The sequence below is a fragment of the Artemia sp. Qi Xiang Cuo genome, chromosome 11 (genome assembly GCF_049724085.1).
Source record: "Artemia sp. Qi Xiang Cuo chromosome 11, ASM4972408v1, whole genome shotgun sequence".
In the NCBI taxonomy this organism is placed as follows: domain Eukaryota; kingdom Metazoa; phylum Arthropoda; class Branchiopoda; order Anostraca; family Artemiidae; genus Artemia; species Artemia sp. Qi Xiang Cuo.
The window spans coordinates 49,461,003-49,485,721 of NC_142804.1; the positions used below are offsets into that span (position 1 = coordinate 49,461,003).

Genomic DNA, 24,719 nt, shown 5'->3' on the forward strand with positions numbered 1-24,719 from the left:
TCTCTCCTACGAAAACTGTATTCTACACAACTTGTTCAAACGAATTAATGTATTTATTAATGGAATATTGGTGAGCACTAGCAATAACTTATCCAACTATGCAAGCTACATACAATTTATGATGATGACACCAAAGGCATATAAGGAGTTTAGAGGACAATCATTGGGCTATGAATATCGATCAGATGTAGATACTGACGGTGAGTTGACTACTGCAGTGACCCAGGAGTATCATCTGGTTGGAAAATTAAATCATGAGATATTCAATATATCCCAATGGTTACCCCCCAATGTCAAGATTGACATAAAGTTGCAACTAGCCCCGTCGAATTTTATTTTGAGAAAAACACTTCCTGCAGCACCCGATGCAAATGTCATTATCACATCGGCAATTCTCCACGTCCGAAAACAACAGGTTATGAGCTCTGTCGCATTGGCAGTGGAAAAGCTAAGAGCCAATGGCAACAACATTAAACTTCTTGTCCCCCATACAATCACCAATCAACGTCACATTGCCTCCGGCTCTCTTAGCTATACCGATTCTTCATTTACCAATGGAGAAATCCCATCAAAACTCGCGTTGGCCTTTGTGAAGAGTGGCAGTGCCGTTGGATCCTGGACTGAATCCCCCCATTGTTTTAATTTTTTCGGTCTATCTAGCCTTATGTGCAAAGTGAATGGTATTCCACTGTACACTCTGTCATTTGACAAAAAATCCAATGGAGGTCTGTATGAATTGACCATTAAATCCCTAGATCATAACTCCCAACTATTTGAAAATGGAATAACCGATTCAATGTTTTCAAAAAATCATGGTGTAATTGTTTTGGACTTGTCGGGGACCCAGGATGTGAGCATAGTGCGAACAGGAAATGTACGTTTAGAGCGTACATTTGCCGATGCTTTGACTGAGAGCATCCCGCTAATATCATTGAGTCAATTTGAACCCTATTGGGAAATCACACCCGACGGCAGTGTTCTACTAGACCTAGCACCATGAACACAAACCAAATAATCAACGTATTTAATATGGATCCATACATGTCCCAGTACAAGTCCTATTGCATACCATCGGACTTCATTGAAAAAATTCCAAGTGTGAACAATACCCTAATCATTGTTAATAGCAGTCCATCGACTTTGAAGACAGGCCATTGGCTATGCATCTTTCAAACAGCGAAGAATATTGATTTTTTTGATCCTCTTGGCCTATCGTATAAATTCTACCCTCCACACATCAGCAACTTTATTTAAAGCCATGGGAAAACTATTATTCAAAATCAAAGGAGAGTATAGGATTTAACGACTAAGACATGTGGCTTTCATGCACTAGTCTTTTTCATGTTCCGATGTCGCGACTATACCTACAACCAGTTTCTCAACATTTACGTTGATTTACCTCGATTGAGCGACTTTCTAGTGGAAAATATACTTAAAAGCGTGTTTAATATTCATTTTAGTGCTCTACGAATAACATTTGATTAGAATTTATTTGAAACTGTTTATTAACAAATGAAAAATGTATGTACATGGTTAAAACGGCTTTTCTAATTCATAGATTCCGTCTTCCACTAGATAAAGGTATTTTTAAAGAACAACTATTGCAGGCAGATTATCTGAATTCTCATTATATTGATCCTGATGTGCTGCAATGTCAGGGTCTCATTTTCTACAATAGAGGGTAACTTCACTCTTATCATATCTCTTTGTATAGTCAATGATACTATTCTCATTCATTTCGTAGAATTCACATGTTTCAATTTGTTTATTTGAAGCATTGTCACAAACAGTGTTCTCAAGTGGTAAATCACATTCCGTCACAGCCAAATAAAATCAGTGGGCTTATAATCATAGTAGCCATTGTCTTCACAACGATGACGTAGAAACCAAATTCTTTTATTGTTCCAACAGTTGAATCGCTGAACCGGTTCCTCCTCCGAGAACAATCTAAAGCCACGACGATACCAATCTCTTAGCAATAAACTAAAATCACACTTAGGATTCTATCCAATCATACCAGGATATGTATTCTCCCACTGATTGCATTTATCATAGTGGCAATTGGAGCATAGGTTCCCTCTAGGATGAGAGTCACACACCACTTTAAGAAATGAGGTACAACCTTTAATTTATACAGCATATCCTCTAGTGAATGTATACGGGTTGCATTATCTACACTTTTCATCATACTCATCAATCATTGTACAACTCTCGAATGATGACCAACTTCTCTGTGTATGCATTCATAGTGGACATGTAAAGAATATTTTTTTATGAGTTGACACTCTCACTGCCATAATGAAACTGAGCTAGCAACAACAAATTGAGTGGGATAGAGAGAAAGAGGGAGAAGAATAAATCATCCTATAACTCCATCTTTCTAATGAGAAAAAAGTCTTAAATTTTTAAACTAGTGTTTAAAAGCATATCCACAATATCATTTTGCTTTGCCATGATTAATATGTCAATAAATTGGGTAAATGCCTTTGGACCACAGCGTAAAAGCTTCATGCAATAGTCTAATGACGGAGAATCAGTTTTCATTATATCGACAAGCATTCCCTGAGAAAATATCTTCCTTTTAACAGACAACTCTAGAAAATCATCATCTAGAATCAAACGTTTTCCCATAAACACAAGATTCCCCATGATTTGCTCTTTCTCAAATCTATCTATTTTTTTAGTCCTAACACTCTCACAACCAACTTCAGACTAACCAGATTTTTTTTTCTACTCTTAAAAAAATACACGCTAGTCTACTATAGAAAGAAAAATATCTTTGATTTAGAAACAGTTTTATTTAGCATGAGTACAACAATAATAATCACAGATTCGATTTGTTTTCATCAATATATTTCACTAGGGTATCTAATGCTGCCTGAAGTCTATTTATATGCATAATGTTCAGTTTCGCAGCAAAACATAATTGCTTCTCCATTTTAAACTTGCTCAATGATATCACATATCTAGCATACATATCATCCCATTCAAGGCATAGTTTACAGCCTCCTGTTATTTCCACAGCTACGTTTGGTACTCATATATCTTTGCTGTTGGCTCCACCATCAACCTCCAATAGTTTACATGCTCCACGCTTTTTCTCTAATAATATCGTCTTAAATAAACTATTCTCTCTGAATTTCATTCTCTTACTAATATGAATTGCAATGAAAATCACTTCTTTTATTCGAATCCAATTACTAATCAAGTTACCGTATATGGAGTAACCTCCTTCCGCACTCTCTGAACGGCCCTAAAAAAATGGATGTTGTCTCAAAAACTAGTCTGGTTGTGTTGTACAATCTGGACTATAGTTTCAAAACGTTTTTGCCCACTTTGCTTAGAAAGGTACCAAGTACGTATTGGTATGAGAGGATATTCACTCTCTTTGAAAAGGTGTAGAGCTTCCATGGAATTCCATAGATGCATTCTACTCTCTATTTTATGGAGTTATGGGTTTTTATATTTCTTAACATTGGACGTGATCGTTTCTTACTAGGTTGCTAGCTACCACTGCAACCCAGATGTAAACAGTATGGGTAACTCAATAGAGTGGGAACTGGCGCTGGTACCGACGAAAACAATAATCCTCAGCGTCATATACTGTTGGCGTTTCTTGGCATTTTCTCAACCTAATATTAGGGAAAATTTAGTCAAATTGGTTTAGTTGGTAAAATTAGCATAGAAATAAGTATTAGATCTCATTTTCCAAAAGGGATGCGATTACAAAGCTTGAAAAAATGTCAAGAAACACCAAACACTAGATAGTGTTGATGTTTTTTTGTTTTTTTCTTACCAACGCGAGCTTCCACTTTTGTAAACTACCCATACTCTTTGGCTCTATGAGCTAACAAAAATCGTTAGCAAAATATTATAGTCAACAATTGAATAGCAGAATAGCCTTTCGCAACAGAAAGTTAGAAATAATGTCTCAAGACACAGGACGCTTGAAACCACTACAGTAAGGTTCTCTGACATGCTGAACCTAATGGTCTGATTTTCATTAAGATCACTTGATGTTTTGGATTTTTTCTTCCTTTTTCGAAAATTGAGCAAATTTTCTCAGGTTCGTAACTATTGATGGGTAGTATTAAACTTGATAAATTTTATATATTCTGAATCAGAATCAAAATTAGATTTTTTTGGTGAATCCGTTGTTACCAAGCCTATATTTCTTAGAGTTTCGGTTACTATTGAGCCGCATCACTACTTACTTACAGTTCGTTACCGTGAACTGTTTGATTGGTAAGAAATATACAAAAAAAATTAACTGTAAGATATACTAGCACTCATCACCTTTTTATCGAGTTTTCTAGCTCAGGCACTAGTCATCCTGCTTTCTTTAGAGGATCAGGAAGAAGTAGGATTCAATTTTGAAAATTACAAAAATTTTCAAATTTCAATTTTTGAAAATTTTTAAATTTTCTAGTTACGCTCTGCAACAGCGATTCGATTTGATAAATTAATTTGCTTGCACTGTTGGCTAATGATTTCTGGTTAGGGTTAACTATTAAAAAAATATAAACGTAATTACTAAAAACGTAATTATTAAAGCGCAAGCAGCGTAATTTAAATAAAATAGTTAGCTTACAATGTTTGTTACGACGGCGGAAAAGCGGGTTAAGGAGAGCTTATTCCTATGTTATCAGGAGTAAAAATTATTTCCAAAAGAAAAGAATTGTGTAATCAGAAGAATTTTTAGGAACAAAAGAATTACATTTGGTAATAGCTTCTCTGTGGAATTCCTAATACTAGGGCAATTTCTAGGGTAAATGTCCCTGGAAAAACTTATCTAAAGGAAAAATAGCTAAAGAGAAAATACTATTTGATAAGAAATGGTCCCAAGGTGTTTCTTTCGAACTTAAGTAATTTTAAATTAGTTTAATACCTTTTTATTCACTTTGTAAAAAAAAAAAAAAATTCTCATGAGGTATAAGCAGTCAGGGACGGGGTCAGTACAATAAACATTTGAAAAATAATTTTTTCAGAAGGAGGAAAAAATAATTTCGGGATAAAATAATGTTGGGAAGGAAAAATAATGTTGGGCACACATATAAATATTATATTGACAAAAAAAGAATTAGTCTCATAAAATGTCATAGCTGATACCTGACCAAGAAGGAGCTGACAAGATAGAAGAAAACCTAGAACAAAGAAGGGAAGTGAAGCCATTTACAGCCAATGGAAAACAAGAAAAATGAAAAAAAAACTCAGAAAATTTCGGAACTCTTCTTACTATCTTTTTCATTTTCTTCCCATTTTTCTTCTTTTGTACACTCGCTGTGAATTATTTCGTTTTTCTTCGTTGTCCAATGTTTTCTTGTTTTGTCATGCTGTCGTGGTCTCAGATACTATTATTTGCAGATAAAAACAAAATGTGGGGGGGGGGATTCCACGTATGCACTACCAGAGGAACTCTCAACGAGTCAAAACTTTTCGTTTTTATTTAAATATTGCTTTACTATCAATATCTTAACTAGTCTTTCAAACAGTTTCGTGGTAACGAACTGTAAATAAGGAGCGACCCGGCTCAATAGTAACCAAAACTCTAAAAAACGGAATTTTGATACCAGTAGATACATAAAAAGAATCGGATTTTTACGCTAACTTCAAATATTTAAATTTCATCAAGTTTAGTCTCACCCATCAAAAGTTACGCATCTGAGAAAAGTGCCTTATTTTCGAAAAAGGGGAAAACTACCCCTAAAAGGAATAAAATCTTAATGAAAATGAACCCATTATATTCAGTTTATCAGAGAACCCTGATGTAGCGATTTCAAGCTCCTATCTGCAAAAATGTGGAATTTTGCATTTTTTGCCAAAAGAAAGATCACGGATGTGTGTTATTTGTTTTTTTCCCATGGGTGATCGCATCGATCCAGTCGTCATAAAATATCGCAAGAGCGCTCATTTGAAAGGAAATTAAATGTTCTAGTGCCCTTTTAAGTGACCAAAAAAATTGGAGGGCAACTAGGCCTCCTCCCACGCTCATTTTTTCCCAAAGTCACCGGATCAAAATTGAGATAGCCATTTTATCAGCATAGTCGAAAACCTAATAAATATATCTTTGAGGATGACTTAATCCCCCACAGTCCCCAGGGGAAGAGCTGCAAGTATTGAACTTTGCCCATTGTTTACGTATAGTATTTGTTATTTGGAAGTATGCTGACATTTTCAAGAGGGATTTTTTCTGGTGGGAGGGGGGTCTGAGGAGGGGGCTACGTGGGATAATCTTTCCATGGAGGATACTGTCATAGGGGAAGGGATATTTCTATGAGGGGGCGCCGGATTTCTCAGCATTATTTAAAAAAAAAACGATGAGAAGTTAAACAAAAAAACAAGTTTTTTCAACTGAAAGTAAGGAGCAACATTAAACCTTAAAACACACAGAAATCAGTACGTATATTAGGGCTTTCCTCCTGGTCAATACCTCGCTCTTCCCGCTAAAGTTTGTTTAGTACTTTCAAAAAAGCTATCTATTCTAATTAAACGACCTTTGTGATTCAGAGGGTCATTCTTAAACAATTGGAATAAAATTCCAATTTCAGCGTAAAGAGTGAGGTATTTACTAGGGGGAGAATCCCTCATTTACATAATAAAAATATACCAATATAGAAGTTCAATACATAAGTTATTTTGCAAGTTACGTCAGATCAAAATTTCGAGAAAGCCATTTAGCCAAAAAAAATGTAAAATTAATATGAAGATTTCATTTTAATTATTCATATACGGCGAGCCAAAATAAAAGCTGCATTAATTCAAAAATGTTCAAAAATTAAATAAAAAAAAATGTTTTTTTTAACTGAAAGTAAGGAGCGACATTAAAACTTGAAACGAACAGAATTTACTCCGTATATGAAAGGGGTTATTCCCTCCTCAACCCCTTGCTCTTTACGCTAAAGTTTTTATTGTTTAAAAAAATAGACTTGTGAGAAAGAGTCAAACTTTAGCGTAAAGAGCATGGTGTGGAAAAGGGGACAGCCCCTTTCATATACAGAATAATTTCTGTTCGTTTCAAGTTTTAATGTCGCTCCTTACTCTCAGTTAAAAAAAACTTGTTTTTTATTATTTAATAGTGATAGGGTCTATTGTATATAAATGTTATATACAGTATTTTTTTGTATTAATTTCAAAATCAGTAGATTATTATCAGAAATAGCTGGAAACTTCCCGACATTCAAATATGCTGTAAATGGACAACGCAAACAAAGGTGTTCGGCATCTGGTCAGTTCCACAGAGATAGACGACAGCCATTGAAAATTACAGTGGGGGGGACTTGACCTAAAGAACTAGATCTAGATCCTTTTTACGGTTATCACCATCTTTGTTGGGGATGATTAAAAAAAGTCTCTACGAGTATTTTGGCTGGGGCATTATTTTTTTTTTAATGGATAAAATTATCTCTAAATAGACTCCAACACGCTTTTCTCCTTGCCTTACTATAGAGTGTATTATATTGTAAGTTTGCTTAGAAAGGAGGCAATGATACAAATACCGAATGTTGAGATAGGAACAATGTCAAAATCGTTCTTGATCGACTGAAGGGGTCTGTCGGCAAAAAAAGGTGCATTGCCTTTCACAGCCTGAATAAAAATGCTGTAACTCCTCAAATTTTTTAGGTACCTACTGAAAGGGGTCTTCTGAAACACGAAATCAACTTAACTTTGACGGAGTCAGAGGCTTTTATCTTGGGCGGAAGGGATTTTCATGTTGAAAAAGGTACCACGATTAGCCTAGTGTGTATCGTTGAAAAGGTAAGATCTATTTAAATTTTTTTTTTTCGAAATCATTTTTATCTGTTTTTTATGCAATCATAACTTTAAATTTGTCTCCCTCTTTCTTTCATTTTCTCTCTCTCTTTCCGCCTTTCTTTCTCTTAGCAGCAGTGGCGGATCCATGATTTTTTAGGGGGGGGGGCGCAAAATAGGTTGATCTGATAAACTTGCGTTAGGAGTAAGTTTAATTAGCGCAAACTTGCGTTAATTAAGTAAATTACACTACTTTAGACTATGTTAGGGGGCACACCCCCTCGTCCCTCCCCTGGATCCGCCACTGCTTAGGAGGCTCACCAGCCTTTACATTGCTGAATAAAACCATCAACAGTCTTGGTAGCAATTTTATCTCTTTCTTTCGTCTTTGTTTAAGTTTTTCTTTTTAGTATACTTAATTTATTGGTGGAATATTTGTATAAACTCTATATTTTAAAAGTGCTATTTTTAGAACACCCTCCAAGCGGTGTCTGCTGTTCCAAGTGAATCTTTTAAATACTTTACTGTAAACATTACAGCAGAAAAAGCAAATTTAGTGCTTAATTCTGGTGCTTACCGAAAATCTCTCGAATACAGTATTTTTATATTTTTATATTTTTTGTTGTTTTTTTTTCATTTATGTTGGTTTGTATTTTTGGTCTGTTTTTTCCAATATTTGGGTGAATATTGAATTTTTCCAATTTGGAAAAATTGAATTTTTCCAATTCTTGTCCTGATACTAGAGCTTTAAAGTTTGGGACAATACTGTTTTGTTTTCTATTGCCAACATTTTTCTTCATAGGGAAACAACCTTTAAAAAAAATCAAGAACAAATAGCTATCAGTAGCGCAACGGCATTTGAAATAAATTTGAATTTTATACCTCTCCAAACTCTTCCTAGAGTTTGTTTAAATTTAAAGCCTATTATTATCCTCATCTTGCAAATTCCCAAGAGCCTTAAAGAGTTTCATTTATATTCTGAAGTAGTATCCATGCAACCGTCTAAACGTGAGGCAAAAATCATGGTTGCGATTCATTTCGATTTGCTCCATCTTCCTTTTTCCTTTCTCCTCGTTTGATGTTTATCCACATTTAAAAGCTTCCAAGAATTCTAATGGTTGCAATAGAGTTGGGAAGGATTTCAGTATAAAACAGAATATTTGTCTTTCTTTCATCTTCTTCTTTATCTTTATCGTTATTTTTCATCTTTATATTTCATCTGTATCGTTATTGTCTAAGCAGTAGGTACTCCGATTAAAAGGAAACTTACATCATTAAAAAACGTTAATTTCATTTTCCGATTAAAGAGAGCAGAATTTTCTTTTTAAAGTTCAAAAAGGGTACAAGGCCGTATCCAGGGGGGTAGTTTGAACTCTCCCCTTAAAATCTTTGTCCGATTTGCAAAAACACAACTTAAATGAATATAAACAAATTTTTGATGTGCTTTTTAAAGTTTTTTTTTGTAACCAACAACTGTTAGTTGTTGGTTACCCGTTGAACTGAACGCATTTAACTGAGCTCATTCAATTGAGCCCCCCTTTAACTCAACTCCGTTTAAATCAACTCCCATGTATCTCAACCCCTGTTTAACTCAACGCCCATCCAAACCAATCCCATTTAACTCAGCCACCGTGCAACTCAACTAACATAAACGATTATTACGTTTATTACCTAGACGATTATTACCTAAACGATTATTAGCTAAACATGATTTTAGTCCTCGTTCTTCAAGTCTTTGCACGAATTCATTATAAACTGCGTCTTTGGTTTTCTTATGTATGATCAAAGTGATAGATATTGCTGAAGACGATATATTTCAATAAAACAAAAGTTTTTTTTTATATTTAGAAAATTTTATTAACAGATAGATTTATTGATTTTTTTCCGATTTTTTTTTGCGAAAAGTTTTCTTTCAAGTTTTCAATTCCGATTCCCTAAAATATCGGGTTTGTGAAAACAATGCGATTGTTTTTGTTTTTTTTTAACAGCAGCAATAGGCTTGGTAGAGGCAAATGCTGAGAAGAAAACTGGATGATGGAAGAATTAAGAGTGTTCATTTATCCCACGGATATTGCCTATTGCTGCAATTTTGTCTGTGAAGCTTCTTCTTCATGGTGTGCGTGTAACTGAACCCCAGTTTAATTAAACCCCGTTCAACTGAACCCATTTAACTGAGCTCATTCAATTGAGCCCCCCCTTTAACTCAACTCTGTTTAAATCAACTCCCATGTATCTCAACCCCTGTTTAACTCAACGCCCATTCAAATCAATCTCATTTAACTCAACCACCGTGAAACTCACCTTACATTAAACTCAACCCTATTCACCTCAGTCTATTCAACTCAGTCCCCGTGCAATTCCACCCTCATTTACCTAAGCCCCCATGCAACTTAACCCCCCTTTAAGTCAATCTCTTTTTACTTGACCTCCATTTCAATGAGCCCCCATGCAACTAAACCCTGTTTAACTCCACCCCCTTTGAAGCAGCTCAACCTAACCTGCGGGTTGAACTACACGGGCTGAGTAGGGGTTGAGTTAAACAGGGTTTGAGTTTTATTTAGTTAAGTGGGGTTGATTTAAATGAGGGTGGAATTTAAAAGGGGTTTAATTGAATGAGGGTTGAGTTGTATTGCGGTTGACTTGAACGGGGTTGTCTTACATGGGGGTTCAGCTGAATGAGGGGTAAGTTGCATGGGCTTTGAGTTGAATGGGATTGAGCTGAATGGGGATTTGAATGTAACGGAGGTTGCATTAAACGAAGGTTGAGTTGCATGGAGGTTGAGCTAAGCCAGGGTTCAGTTAAACTGGGGATAAGTTGCTCGAGGGTTCGGTCAAATGGGTTGAATTGCGCGAGGTGAAGTTAAACGATGATCAAGTTGCACGGGAACCCTTCTTCATAGCTAACATCATTGTCTTAATTAATTTACTAAAATCTCATCATCGTATTGTCATCATTTCACCATTATCATCTTCGTTCTGTTATTGTCATTACCATAAAACAGGGTAACGAAAGAAAAATAATAGTGTGTCATCATCATTACCATTTTATATTCTCGTCAGTGTTATCTTTCTGTCATTGTTAAGATTTCATCATAATAGGCTTACCGAGGTTAAAATCAAGTCATCTGATTATCATCAGCAGCAGCATCTCTGTATAACTGCCACCACATTAACCGTTACCGTATCTCTATTAAATCATCAAGATGGAACCGTTGCATCGATAAGGATAGCGATAACTGCAACCTTGTAAAGAACGGACTCCGGCCAATATTATGATGATAACCTCGGATGTTGCTTGATATCTATCGTCGCATAGTTTTCCCATGCTGTGAAATATGCAAAAAAGCCCCGGTACTTCCCGAATGTATCCACCTGGGTGTCAATAAGCATTGGTTAAGTAATACAAGCCTTATTGAAGCTTGGGAAAATCTCAATTTCTGTACCATCTATGGTTTCAGTGTGAGTGCCATTGATCTCGTTGGGTTAATGAGATTCGTATTTCAACTAAAAGGAAATTTGCAAAAGAGCTATCTTTCCACATGAACCTGATAATTGAAGAGACGTCCTAGCAAGCTTTTCAATCCTAAAATTCATTCTGGTGAAATTACAGAAGAGACGCTCCCAGTGTCCGCCTATCTGCTGAATATATTGATGATCCCAAGTGAAATTCTTGAATCCTCTGTTCCCCTCTAGAGTCCCCCTTATCCAAAACCTCATCCAAAACAGTCCCCCTCTCCCATCCTCTTCCTCCCCAAAATGGATGGGAGGAAGTTATGAGGAACGATTTAAGGGAAATTGGAACTTCGCTGGGAGGGTCTTAAGAGGAGGCTTTGAATAGATTGGAATGGAGGAGGAGCGTTCGTAGCCATGTTGCCATCGGGTGGCTTAGGGCTGCAGTGAGCTGTTAGTAGTAGTAGCAATTGAATGAATGAATCCTAAAAGGAGCGTAAACTAAAATGAACTATTAGGTCAACTTCACTTTTTTAGACGTATTGTAATATTTAAGCTCATGATCATCCCAAGGAAGCTTATGGAACAACCTAATAGTGCTACTACAACCAATAGTTTACTGCAGACTAAGCCGCCTGAGAACAGCACGGCCCCGCAAGCTTCTCCTCTATGCCAATCTACTCAAACCACCCACAGAGGTTCCAATTTAACTTAAATCTGTAATTATGACCCTCTTTCATCCCGTTCAGGGAAGACCTGCTTTTCATTTGGCCTTAGATGGTTGGCTGAAATGGATGATCCTTGGAAATCTGTCATCCTTCATCCGCAGAACGTGTCCTAGCTATCCCAACTTAGCTCTCATTATCCCAACTGATTCAACGTAGATCATTAGAAACCTTTAAGGTCACAGTGTACATGTCATAAATCTGAGGCCACTATTGACAAATTTATTACACGTTCAAAACACGTTAGGCATATTTTACAAGTAGAGATTAGTTTTCACCAAACTTGGTGATTAATTTCGCATTATATATGAGAGTTCAACAGCATTGTGCGATACTTCTATCACGACCAATTCTGTTACGATTAATCCCACCATTACTACTTTTACTATGTGCCCACTAATAAATTTCTAATAATATATATAACTCTATTTAAATTTCTAATATATAATTTTCAGAATATTTTCCAAAACAATTTGTTTTTCAAATGAAAGCAAAGAGCCACATTGAAACCTAAAACGAGCAAAAGATAAAGTCATCTAATTTATTTAAACTTCAAAGGAAAAGAAACTGCTAGACTGAATAAAGGAAAAAAAAAACGAAAAGAAACTAAAGAGACTAATAACATCAAACAAAAAGATAACAGATCCGGCTATGGATAAATAGATGGAACCTGAAAAGACCAGAAAATAAACTGAATAACTAAAATCAAACTTAAAACAAACAGAAATCACCCGCTCGCCTTAGTAATCTAAGAAAGGATTTAAATATCGTTTTCTTTGTCCTGAAAAAGGAGTGCGATATTTTTTGCCGGAATTTTTACTGGTTTACAACTCCACAAAAAAAGAACTAGCAGGTTTTGAGAGCTTTTCACTCGTTTAAACGGATAGAAATAAGAAATAGCGTGATTGTCGTACAAAGGTACGTCACAAAAATAAGCCAATGGAATCGAAGCACGCTTTTCAACACAAAAGTCTAAAAAATAACTTTTGTTTCTCTCCTTGGTACGACATTGATAGGAAAAGCGCCTAAATTTGGATGACCAATTATTGCTTCAGCGGACTCTTGTCATGCTCTTCTTCTGTTTTCTTGCCACCTTTCACCAAGAAAGGGCAAAAATTATAAGTTAACCACAGAGAAATTGTGTGTCTAATATTTCAACAGACAATTACACTTATAAGGCTCTTTCTCTGCTTCCTTGCAAAATGCAGACAACAAAAGACAAAAATTGGAAAGGAAAATTGGAAAGGAAAATTGCTTGTAGACTGGATTAAAAAATTACATTGGAAGGAAAAAAAAATAGAAGGAAAAATTACTTCCTGTGGAGTGGATTGAATTTATCGTTTTATTAAGCCACAATTACCGACAAGTTGGAAAATTTATAGAATTTGATTTTTTGTTTAGAATGAAGAAAGTAATTAAATTGTAATTTTTTTTTACCGAAAGATGTCTAACAGTAAAATAAATTTGATATAATACAGATTTTGAAGAGGTATCCTCGGCAGCATTTCGTTGAAACCTTGGGGAGACGTAATTTGCTGCCAGAGGCTTATATTGTAGGTTTTGTTTTGTCAACCTATGGAGCAAAGAGTCCCAAAACTTTTGTTTTAAATATTAGGAAACACGAGCCAGAAGTTTTGTTTGGTCGGACAGTTCGCATCCAATTGCAATAAGAAATACTTAAATATCTGATCTTTAAGTTTGAGGATGTAAAATGGTCAGCTGGATCTAAGGGGGTGGTCAAATCTATCTTCGAGAGGAAGAAAATCCTGAACTTAATTTTGAAATTGTTTGAAGGTTAAAAAAATGTATATTTTCGCTTGAATTTGAACAATATCAGTAATCAAAGAAAATTATTTTGGGGCTGATTTTACTGAATTGAGTATTTCTTTGACTGTTAACTAAAAAATTTCAGCTGAAATTTAACTTAAAAAATTGAATCTAAAGTGAATAAAAGCTAAATTTTAGCTGAATAAAAAAGCCAAATTTAACTTGAAGAATTTTAGTATTCAACTGAATTATATTGAATGGTCTGTTGAATGGATTATACTAAGTATACTGAGTTGCTGAATTATTCAACCTCAACTATGTAAACCCCCTAATTACCAGTATTTTAACTTGAATAATCACCATAATTCGTTTTGAGTAAAAGTATTTTGGGTTAAGAATAATCCATTTAGACTAAAAATTGAGATTGGTTGAGCTTTAATTAGTTTTTAATATTGAGAAAAATATAAAGGACTAGACCCATAAACAAAAATGGATATATTTCGAGTACCATGGACTTTAAAATGATTTTTTTTTCCCTGAAGCCATCCTAGGTCTATTTACATTTCAAAATATCACTTTCCTAAGGCGTTTCTTATAGTTATCTCAAAATTATTTAGTTTTTAGGGCAGTCTCACATTTTTGTCAATGTTGCCATGATGAATTGTAAAAAAGGAAAAAAAATACTTAAATTTGACAGTGCTTTTCGTCCGCAAAAATTCAAACATTAACAATTTGTCGACCACCGATGACAACTACATATGTTATAAATACATCACGCCTCTTTTATTGCTCCAAGTCAACATGGTTGTGTCTATCGGCGATTAGCGATTTAATTCTCTAGCGTTGTATGCAGCAATGAAGTCGTTAATCCCTTAAGCATTTATGCACTACTACTACCTCTACTACTCAGGCACTTACGGTAAGCAGGCTGAGGAGGGGGAGGATGAAAACCAATTTATTTGGTAATTTGAATAGTAAGTACCCAGAAATTCAAGAAAGTTTAGGATTTCTCGGGCGGTCCAAGATTCGGCCTGACTACGTCCCTGCAACAACTTCTGTTACTACTAACAATTCACTGCAGAATCAAGCCACATGAGGCTGACAACTGCGCACGTTCCTCCTCCACCTCAACATACTCAAAGCTTTATTTTTTATCCCTTTCATTAAGTTCTATTTTCTTTCAATTCTTTATTACGACCTCTTTCGATTCCTTTCAGGACGACCTTCTTTAGTTTAGCCCCAGATGGATGGCTATAAAGCACAATCTTTGGCAATCTATCATTCTTCGTCCGCAAAACGTAGCCTACCAATCTTAACCTTTCTTTCATTTTAGTCTTTTAAAGAGGGATTGAAGCATATTTTTCGTACTACTTAATGTTCAATACGCGAGTACCTGGCACTATCCTCAGACGTTTCCCCTAGAAAACATTTAACCAAACTTCCTCAGCCTTTCGAAGCACCTAAGTTTCAGAGCCCTATATGACCTATGTCATTATCGTGGCTTATCTTCCTTCCCTGCCAAACTATCTTCTAAGAAAAAAACTCTGTCAATGGGGAATCCAATTCAATTTAATTCAATTTAATTTATTAAATACTACAATAATTACATAAATACACATAGGCACTAGAGGTCCCAAGAAGCATAGCTTGGGGAGGACCTCGTATCAATCGCAAAATCCTTCAAGGCTTAGAGAATATTTTTCTGCAAAGGGAAAAAGAGTTTTTAATAAGAGAAAGTTCACTGGGAATAGAGTTCCAAAGAGCAATTCCTCTATAAATTGGTGACCTCTGAACCGCTGAGGATACCTTTTTAGGCAGCCTAAATTGGTGAACAGAGCTCCGAAGCAAAGTCTGGCACTTCCGTGTTGATGCTCGATCAAAGTAGGATATGATGTTCGGTGGAAGCGAGAAATTGAAGGCTCGATGAGCTAGTTTTAGGTGATGAAAAGTTGCCTTCGCCGCTCTATTCTGTGTTGTTCGAAGTTGCCGAAGGAAAGAATGGTTAGTATTGACCCATACAGTGCAACAATAAGAAAGATAAGGAAGGACAAATGCATAGTAAAGAGAAAGCATTACATTGGGAGGAAGAAATTGATTGGCACGATGAAGCATAGAGACTTGACAAGAAATTATAGAACGTGTATAGGAAATATGAGTTTTGAAAGAAAGAAAACAATCAACATGCACACCGAGAAGCTAAACACCAAAGCACTGTGGAATTATATCAGTACCATAAAAAACAAAGATTCTTGGGGAAGGTTCAGACATGTGGTATGGGCTTCGAAAATGAATAATGCTATTCTTCGAGCCGTTCAACAGCATTCGTCCTGCTCACACCAATCACACACACGGTTGAGCAGAAGATGAGCCTTAGCAACAGCAGAGGGCAGATCATTAGCAACCACAAGAAAATTACTATTGTCTACAAACAAAACAGTGTGGGAATCAAGGTCGGGAGATGGAGGAAGGTCATTAATATAAATAAGAAAGAGGAGTGGTCCCAAAACTGAACCTTGGTGTACCCCTTTAGAAACCAAGGCTGGATCAGAATATTTCCCATCATAACGCACAAACTGTGATCAAACAGTTCGTGGAGCAACCCGGCTCAATAGTAACCGAAACTCTGAAAAACAAAATTTTGATACCAATAGATACATCAAAAGAATCGGATTTTTATGCTGATTTTAAATATATAAGTTTCATCAAGTTTAGTACTACCCATCAAAAGTTACGTGTCCGAGAAAACTTGCCTGATTTTCCAAAAAAGGTGGAAACCTAAAAGTCTTAGAACCTTAATCAAAATCACACCATCAGATTCAGCGTATCAGAGAATCTTAGTGTAGAGGTTTCAAGCTCCTATCTGCAAAAATATGGAATTTTGTATTTTTTGCCAGAAGAAAGATCACGGATGCGTGTTTATTTGTTTTTTTGTTTTTTTTTTTTCGTTTGTTTTTTCCCAGGAGTGATCGTATCGATTCAGTGGTCTTAGGATATTGCGGGAGGGCTCATTCGAACGGAAATTAAAAGTTCAAGTGCCCCTTTTCAGTAACCAAAAAAATGGAGGGCAACTAGGCCCCCTCCCACGCTCATTTTTTCCCAAAGTCACCCGATCAAAGTTTTGAGATAGCTATTTTGTTCAGCATGGTCGAAAACTTAATAACTATGTCTTTTAGCATGAGTTAATCCCCCACAGTCCCCGGGGGAAGGGCTGGAAGTTCTGAACTTTACCCAATGTTTACATATGGTATTAGTTATTGGGAAGCATACAGACGTTTTCAGGAGGGATTTTTTCTGGTAGTGGGGGGGGGTCGTGGGGTACGTGGGAGGATCTTTCCATGGAGGAATTTTTAATGGGGAAGGGACACTGCTATGAAGGGGGCGCCGCATTTCCCAGTATTATGTAAAAAAAAACGATCAGAAATTACGAAAAATTAAGTAAGAAAAACGGGTTTTAATTTTTATAAAGCAGTGAATACAATAAAATGAACACTTAATTAAACAAAAATACTCCAAATATTTCGGCCCCACGTCCGGGAGCCTTTCTCAACGGAAAAAAAAGAAAAGAAAAAAATTAAATAAAAAATGTTCTTTTTAAAAACCTTAACTTACATCAAAATAAACAAAAAAAAAAACACACAAAAAAAACAACAAAAGAAAAATATAAATAAATAGGAAACAAAACTCACATGTTAAATAAACACTTCCATTCACTGGCGTATAAACAAAATTGAACTCAAACACGCCTCCTCACAGTATATAACAGGTAATCTATAAAAAAAGGAAGAATATATTTATACTTATACCAAAACAATAAAGGTCAGCTAACCACCGGCCCATAACCCCTAAATAAATCTTATAAGTTCATCAAGCAATGTTTAAATTATAAATTGAACTGATTCGTTTGCTTGCAACCTTAGCTGCAGTTCATTTACTTGTCCCAGCATTTAACCCATTCTGACCTTTGTTCCCAAGGTCATCTTTCGTTTTAGAACTAGTATTAAAATCAGTATTGGTTGAAAATCTTACCTATTTTTTAATTAAATTATTATAAATTGAATTGATTCTAAATTCCCCTTCATCTCTATTGATACTAATACCCCCATATATTATCTTTTTTATTTCTATAATTTCCCTGAAGCTTTGTAAAAGTCCTACAGACGTATCTACTAGTTTTGTTTGATCAAATAAAATACTGTGATGAGGAAAATTATAAACATGTTCTGCAACAGCTGACTCAAACGTTTCCGGTATTTATTTTGTTTTAGGGAGCAATCTATGGCATTTTTTAAATTAAAAAAAAACAAGTTTTTCAACTGAAAGTAAGGAGCAACATCAAAAATTAAAACGAACAGAAATTATGACGTATATGACTGAGTTTGCCCCCTAATCAATGCCTCGCTCTTTACGCTAAAGTTTTTTTAATACTTTCATAAGAGCTATTTATTCTAATTAACGGCCTTTGTAATTAAGGGGCAATTTTTAACGAATTGGAATAAAATTCAAACTTTAGCGCAAAGAGCGAGGTATTGACTAGGCGTAGAATCCCCTAATGTACGTATTAAAAATATATGAATATAGAAGTTCATTACGTAAGTTAATTCGAAAGTTATGCATATTTTTTACTAACAAAAACGTAAATAAAATTAAACAACTTTCGAGAAAGCCACTTAACCAAAAAAAGTGAAATTAATATGCAAATTTCGTTTTAAAATTAATCATTTACGATGAGCCAAATGCAAAACCTCCATTCATTAAAAAACATTTATAAATTAAATAAAAAAACAAGTTTTTTTTAGTTAAAGCAAGCAGTAATATTAAAACTTAAAACGAATATAAATTATTATGTATATGAAAGGGGCTGTTCCCTCCTCAACGCCTCGCTCTTTACGCTAAAGTTTGACTCTGTCTCACAACTCTATTTTTTTCAACAATAAAAATTTTAGCGTAAAGAGCGAGGCCTTTACGGCCTCGAATTCGATTTTTGTTCCAATTCATTAAAAATGACCCCTTAATCACACAGGCCTTTAAGACGAATAAATAGTTTTTATGGAATTGCTAAAAAATCATTGACTTAAAGAGTGAAGTAGTGACTAAAGGGTGAATCCAATCATTTACTTAAAAATTTCTGTTAGTTTTAAGTTTTGATGTTGCTCCTTACTTTCAGCAAAAAAAAAATTTGTATTTAATTTCTGATCTTTTTCTTTATTAATGATGGGAACTCCGGCGCCCCCTTCATAGCAATGTCCCTTTCCCCATGAAAACTTCCTTCATGGAAAGATCCTCCCATATAAACCCCGATTCCACCTACCAGAAAAAATCCCCCTGAAAACGTCTGTATACTTCCCAATAACCAATACTATATGTTAACATTGGGTAAAGTTCATAACTTTCAGCCCTCCCCCTGGGGACTTCGGGGAAATATGTCATCCTAAAAGACATAGTTATCATATTCTCGACCATGCTGAACAAAATGTCTATCTCAAAATTTGATCGGGTGACTTTGGGAATAAAATGATCGTGGGAGGGGGCCTAGTTGCCCTCAATTTTTTTGTCACTTAAAAAGGGCACTAGAGCTTTTAATTTCTGTTCGAATGAGCCCCCCACGATATTCTAGGACCACTGGGTTGATACGATCATCCCTAGGGGAAAAAAAATAAAAAAATAAACACACATCCGTGATCTTTCTTCTGGCAAAAAAATGCAAAATTCCACATTTTTGTAGATAGGTGCTTGAAACCTCTACAGTAGGGTTCTCTTATACGCTGAATATGATAGTGTGGTTTTCATTAAGGTTCTATAACCTTTAGGGGGTCTTTGCCCCTTTTTTCTAAAATCAGTCAAATTTTCTCAGGTGCGTAACTTCTGATGGGTAACACTAAACTTGATGAAACTTATATATTTGAAATCAGCATTAAAAAGTGATTCTTTTGATGAATCTATTGGTATAAAAATTTCGTTTTTTAGAGTTTCGGTTACCATTGAGCCGGGTTACTCAATGGTACCACGAACTGTTTGATAGTTCTTGTATTCCGATATTTAATAAATTTTATTATAATGTAAAAAATATTGTACGTTAAGAGGTATTAATATTTGAGCTCTAAAGAAAAAAACAGTCTAAGAGACTGGCGGAAGGGTGTGAAACGTGCGACCTCTAAAATGAAGCGAAAAGTCCAATTACTGATTCATGTAATGCCATAAAAGTAAGCTACAGCTTATAATGAAGACTGGCGATCCTTGGAATTAGTAATTTGACCTATACATCTAAACTCTGCTACAAAATAATGCGTTCTAAGCCATTAGCAAACAAGGATGGACTTATCGACTTTCAAAAGACAAAGGCTGTTTCCTGAACATACGAGCTTGAGCAAGATTTCGTTGGAGAGTTGTCCAATGCAGTGGCGTAATTTTGTCAAAATCCGGGGGGGGGGGACAAAGTTAGAGCCAATTTTCCAAAATGAAGTGAAAACGGTAGCAAAAATACAAAAAAACTCATTCAGTACCATAAAGGTACTATCTAGTACTATAAAAGTACTTTAAAGGCAATTTATAGTGCTATAAAGGTAAAAATGTACTAAAAAAAACTAATCTTAGTTTTGACTAGATTTTGGAAGAAACTAAATTTCAGCTGGAGAGACGAACTGAGGTCTGGGGGGCAAACCAAGGTCTGGGAGGGGCAGTTGCCCCCTCCCAGAGGTTATACCCCGGGGGCATGTAAGGTTTTATGGAAGGGATGGTCTTGTGAACTTTAGAGGAAGCTCATTTGATTGGAAATGTATAGTTCTAGTTCCATTTTGAGAATCAAACGTGAAGGAGGGAAAATAGCCCCTTCCCCCTGAAATCTTCTTTTCCCCAAACACATTCGATCGAAATTTTGAGGTAGCTATTTTGTAACCATTAGATCAAAAAGCATATAACAGTGTCTTCAGTAACAAAATATAAGGAATATTTTTAGGCGGACGTTGAACTAAATCAAAACAAACTATGAGCATTTGGACTTTCAAATAGGTGACAAATTCAAATCTCAAGAACAACTTATGTTATTAAGTTAGACCTTTACGAGTAAGTTGTGGGGGATTTTCAACTAGCCAGACGGCAATATCTGTATACTTTTAATACTGCCAATACAGTTACTGTAACTAATGACGCTTAGAGTATTAAGGTGAAACTTTTAGGGAGCGTTTAGGGGGGGGTTCCAATTAAACGAAAAAATGTAGGCTATGCAATCAGGTTTTCAAAAGGGCATATAAGCGGTATCATAGGCAGCACCGCTCAATAATAGCTAGAATTATCATTGAAACATTTAAAGGAGCTAATTCGATACAAACTTAAAAGTTCTAGTGTCCTTTTTAAGAAGTTCTAGATTTAGTATCCTCTCTATAAAAAAAAATGAAAAAAAAGCACCAAAATTTGCATACATGCACATTTACTACATTTGTACAAGTCGGGCAAAAACTTCTAAAGAAGTTTCTAACCGTGTAGCCCTTCCTCCCCGGATACCGCGCTGATAACCATGAGAGACCTAATTAATGTTTTAGGAGTGTATTACTGATACTATGGTTCTTTAGACTTTAAACTATGGTTTTTCTTCGAATTATAGGTTTGCATTATTTCTCTAGGTTGTTATTTTTATTTTAAACTCATATTACTATTTCTATTATTGGGAACTTTTTGGTGTTTGTTTTTTTAATTTATTCTATACTACTTTCACTTCATTTTGAAACCAGGTCTTCCAATGCAGTGAACTGCTCTTCGTTTTTCTCTTTTTGTTCGTTCGTTTTGTATCTATTCCATTTATATTCTGCCATTATTTCCTTTATCCACATAGTTCTGATTAACACTCATTTAAAAATTTCGACAAACACAATTGTTGGATGTTTGAGATTTTGAAATCTGTTGATTCATACTAGTTTAAAGGTTTCCCAAGAAAAGCTTTCTAATTTGTCTGTTATACCGGCAGAAGCTTTATTAACATTCCCCAAAGTTAGATTGCTCCTTTTTTGGTTAATTTATGATAAGTTTTTGGTAATGCGACAGGGGCACCAATAATTGACCAAATTGACATGTTCATATAAAAAAGAGTAAAGAACCAAGCAAATGAAATAAGGGTTCCAGAAAAAATCTTGGGGGGAATTGGGTCTCTGTTGGCCTTCCCCTGGATCCACTCCAGCATGCCACTGGTATGCCACAGCATTAGTGAACCACTTTTCCAAAAAAAAATGAATCTAGTTTTAGCTGGACTTGGTTGGTGTATAAATGTTCTTACTCCTAGAATCATACATAATAAACAAGAAATAAAAAGCGTTTTAGTCTTTGCGAAAAAAAAAAGAACAGAACAACAACATATTTTTTGTTGCTCCTATCCTAATATGGGTATTCTCTGTTTTGATGTAGGAACAGCACAAGTTTTTGTGTAAGTTTCTGCATTGTAAAATCCGTAGCATTACCAATAATATCATGATTTGTCGTTAAATTTGTGAGTGAATTTTTTTTTTCAGAAAAGATTAAAGGGTGTAGTAGCTGAATTCGTCTTTTCGATAAGTTTTCTTGTTGAAAGTATTCAGCAACAAAAATAGTATCGTGAACAAATAAACAAAGACATAAAATACAACAGGATTGTCACCTAAAAATAATAAATTTTGAATTGATCCACCTTAAATAGAGGTTGCCCTCCCCTAGATTTTGAAATTTACCTTTCCCGGTATTTTCGTTAAAAAAACGAAAAAAGTTTAAATATTTTCCCCGTCCTAGATTTTTAAAAATATAAGTATCTATAGTATAAGTATCCGTATAAGTATACGTATCCCGTATTTAAGTATCTGAAAAAAATTCTCGCCCCCCCCCCTCCTAGATTTCTACGAATTATTGCCCTTGCTCAGCTTGTAGATAAATATTCATGTTAACAAAGCATCCTGAAACAAAATAGCAACCGAAGGCAGAAAATATGTTTAAGTTAGATTCAAACATCTCCTATTTCTACAACTAAAGTTTTAGTCATTTTTAAAATAAATAAGAAATTCAATTTAGTCCAACTCATAATCCTTGATGGATGAGGAGGAGAATTAAATTTCGAAAGTGTTTTATAATAACATTTCTAATTAGCTTTGGAATCTGAGGAGGATTATGAATAAGAGACTGCCTACCAGTAAAGGCTAGAAACAAATTCAATACACGTTTTCTGTAGTAAAAACTAGCACGGCAGTTTACATATAAAACTAAATACGTCCATTTGGGGGAGGGGGAGGGTAATTTTGCCTCATTAGATACCCCCTGATACTGAAAAATACCTCTTTTGGTTTTTCAAAAAAAGGCTTTTTAGAATTTTCATTTATGCAGTAAATTCATGCTCGGTAATGGACATACGAAACCAGATGTGCCAATTGGGATGTGGGGGAACTAATCCGTCCCCCTTATATTTTAAAAGGCCCCTTTTTTGGGACTTCCATTGAAAATGCCCCTTTTTATTTTCATTAAACAATAACTAAAAAACACTTGCCTCGCCCAGGATTTCTCCCTCCCTATATTTTCGTGAAGTGACACATTTTGTCCTTTGGTCCAGTGAGAATTCTCGAGGGCATTTTGGATATTGTCATAAGTCTAAGCAACCTAAACATGAGCTGTGTTGGGCTGCTAACCGGCTATAAGGATTTCTCTTATATTTTTTACCACAAAATAAATTTGATAATGATAATTATGATCAGGACTTTCGGTACTGGTGCATTATGCGGGCACCACGAAGGTCAAGCTTGGTTAATGCTATTGAAATGAAATAAAATAGGATGAAAATATAATAGTTTAGAAACAACTTTAGGCAATATATTTCCACATTAGAGGGAGGGGGGTAAAGCATAGCAAATATTAAATACGTAACCTAATCTAACCTAGGTACCTTTCTCCCTACTAAACCCCAAAAAACAATCGCTTAAATTTTGAAAAACCACGCTTTGCCATCAATTCATCAAGTAAATCACCCGTTGTCTGCTAATAAAATAACAGTTTGACGGGTTTCGTGACTGATTTCTTTGATACAGTATATAGCGATGTCCGCATAATGCACCAGTACCGGTCTTTTTTAGCTTCGTTTGTTTCGTATCTTCTTCTTGGACTATCTCTTTAAATCTTCTTTAGGTACTATCTTCTTTCATTCCGATGGTTCATTAATAACAGTAACTGCCAAAGACAGGATAATATGTCTGAGAACTATTTACCACTCCTACTTGTTGACATGTTAGAGAATTATGGCAAAGATGAAAAAGAAAATAGAACAAAAGAAGAATAATATCTAACTGCAGCACAGGATATGGATATCCTTTTCTGATATAACATTGATGAGGGTTTTGATGTGTCATCTAACTTCTTTCAGGATTACCAAGTTAAGACTTTATTTAAAAATTATATCTTTCCAAATAAGATTTTAAAAATGGTTTGTCTAGATAAAAAAAATCCTTTTAGGAAATTTTTCAACTTATTTTCTTTTTGTTCGAAACTTTTCCTCGTTCGTGTACTTTTCGTGTGTACGTTCTTGTACTTTTCGTGTACTGTTTGATTGTTATTGTTTTTTTTATCAAATTTGTAAACAATTTTTTTTTCTCTCTCTCTCCCTCTCTCTCTCTCTCTCTCTCTCTTTCCTTCTCTCTCTCTCTAAAAAAAAAAGAAAAAAAGATCAAACTCGAGGTCAAACTAACAAAAATGAAGACAATGTAGAGGATATTGAAAAACCTCTTGCTAAGAATTGCGACAAATTAAAAATTCCCAGTTTCCAACTATTTCTGACGGCTGGACAAATTTTTCAGAGCATTTTGGAAGACATTTTAAATAAGAATATGTGTTTGGCTAACTGTTATTTTAAAAACAATTTTATAAATATCTTAGGTCTTTTCAACAACTGGCTAAATATATCGGCAAACACACGAATAAGAACTAATGCCCGTAGATACGAGTAGGGAGTACATATGGAATTTGCCCAGGTTATGTTCCCTGGCAGCTTTCCAAGACAGATTTCCAGACTAGTTATTTGGCAGTGTATAATGT

The 24,719-nt window shown here is 35.1% G+C and overlaps 1 protein-coding gene across 4 annotated transcripts in view; it reads left to right on the forward strand.

Annotated features, from left to right (window-relative positions):
• The window catches only part of LOC148947082 (zwei Ig domain protein zig-8-like), a 409,223-nt gene that overhangs the window by 301,104 nt on the left and 83,400 nt on the right, over positions 1 to 24,719 (forward strand). For all 4 annotated transcript variants that reach the window (XM_089097251.1, XM_089097254.1, XM_089097253.1 and 1 more), the window contains one exon: positions 7,621 to 7,755. In XM_089097251.1, coding sequence (XP_088953377.1) covers positions 7,621 to 7,755 — 135 coding nt within the window. The remainder of the gene's footprint in view (positions 1 to 7,620; positions 7,756 to 24,719) is intronic.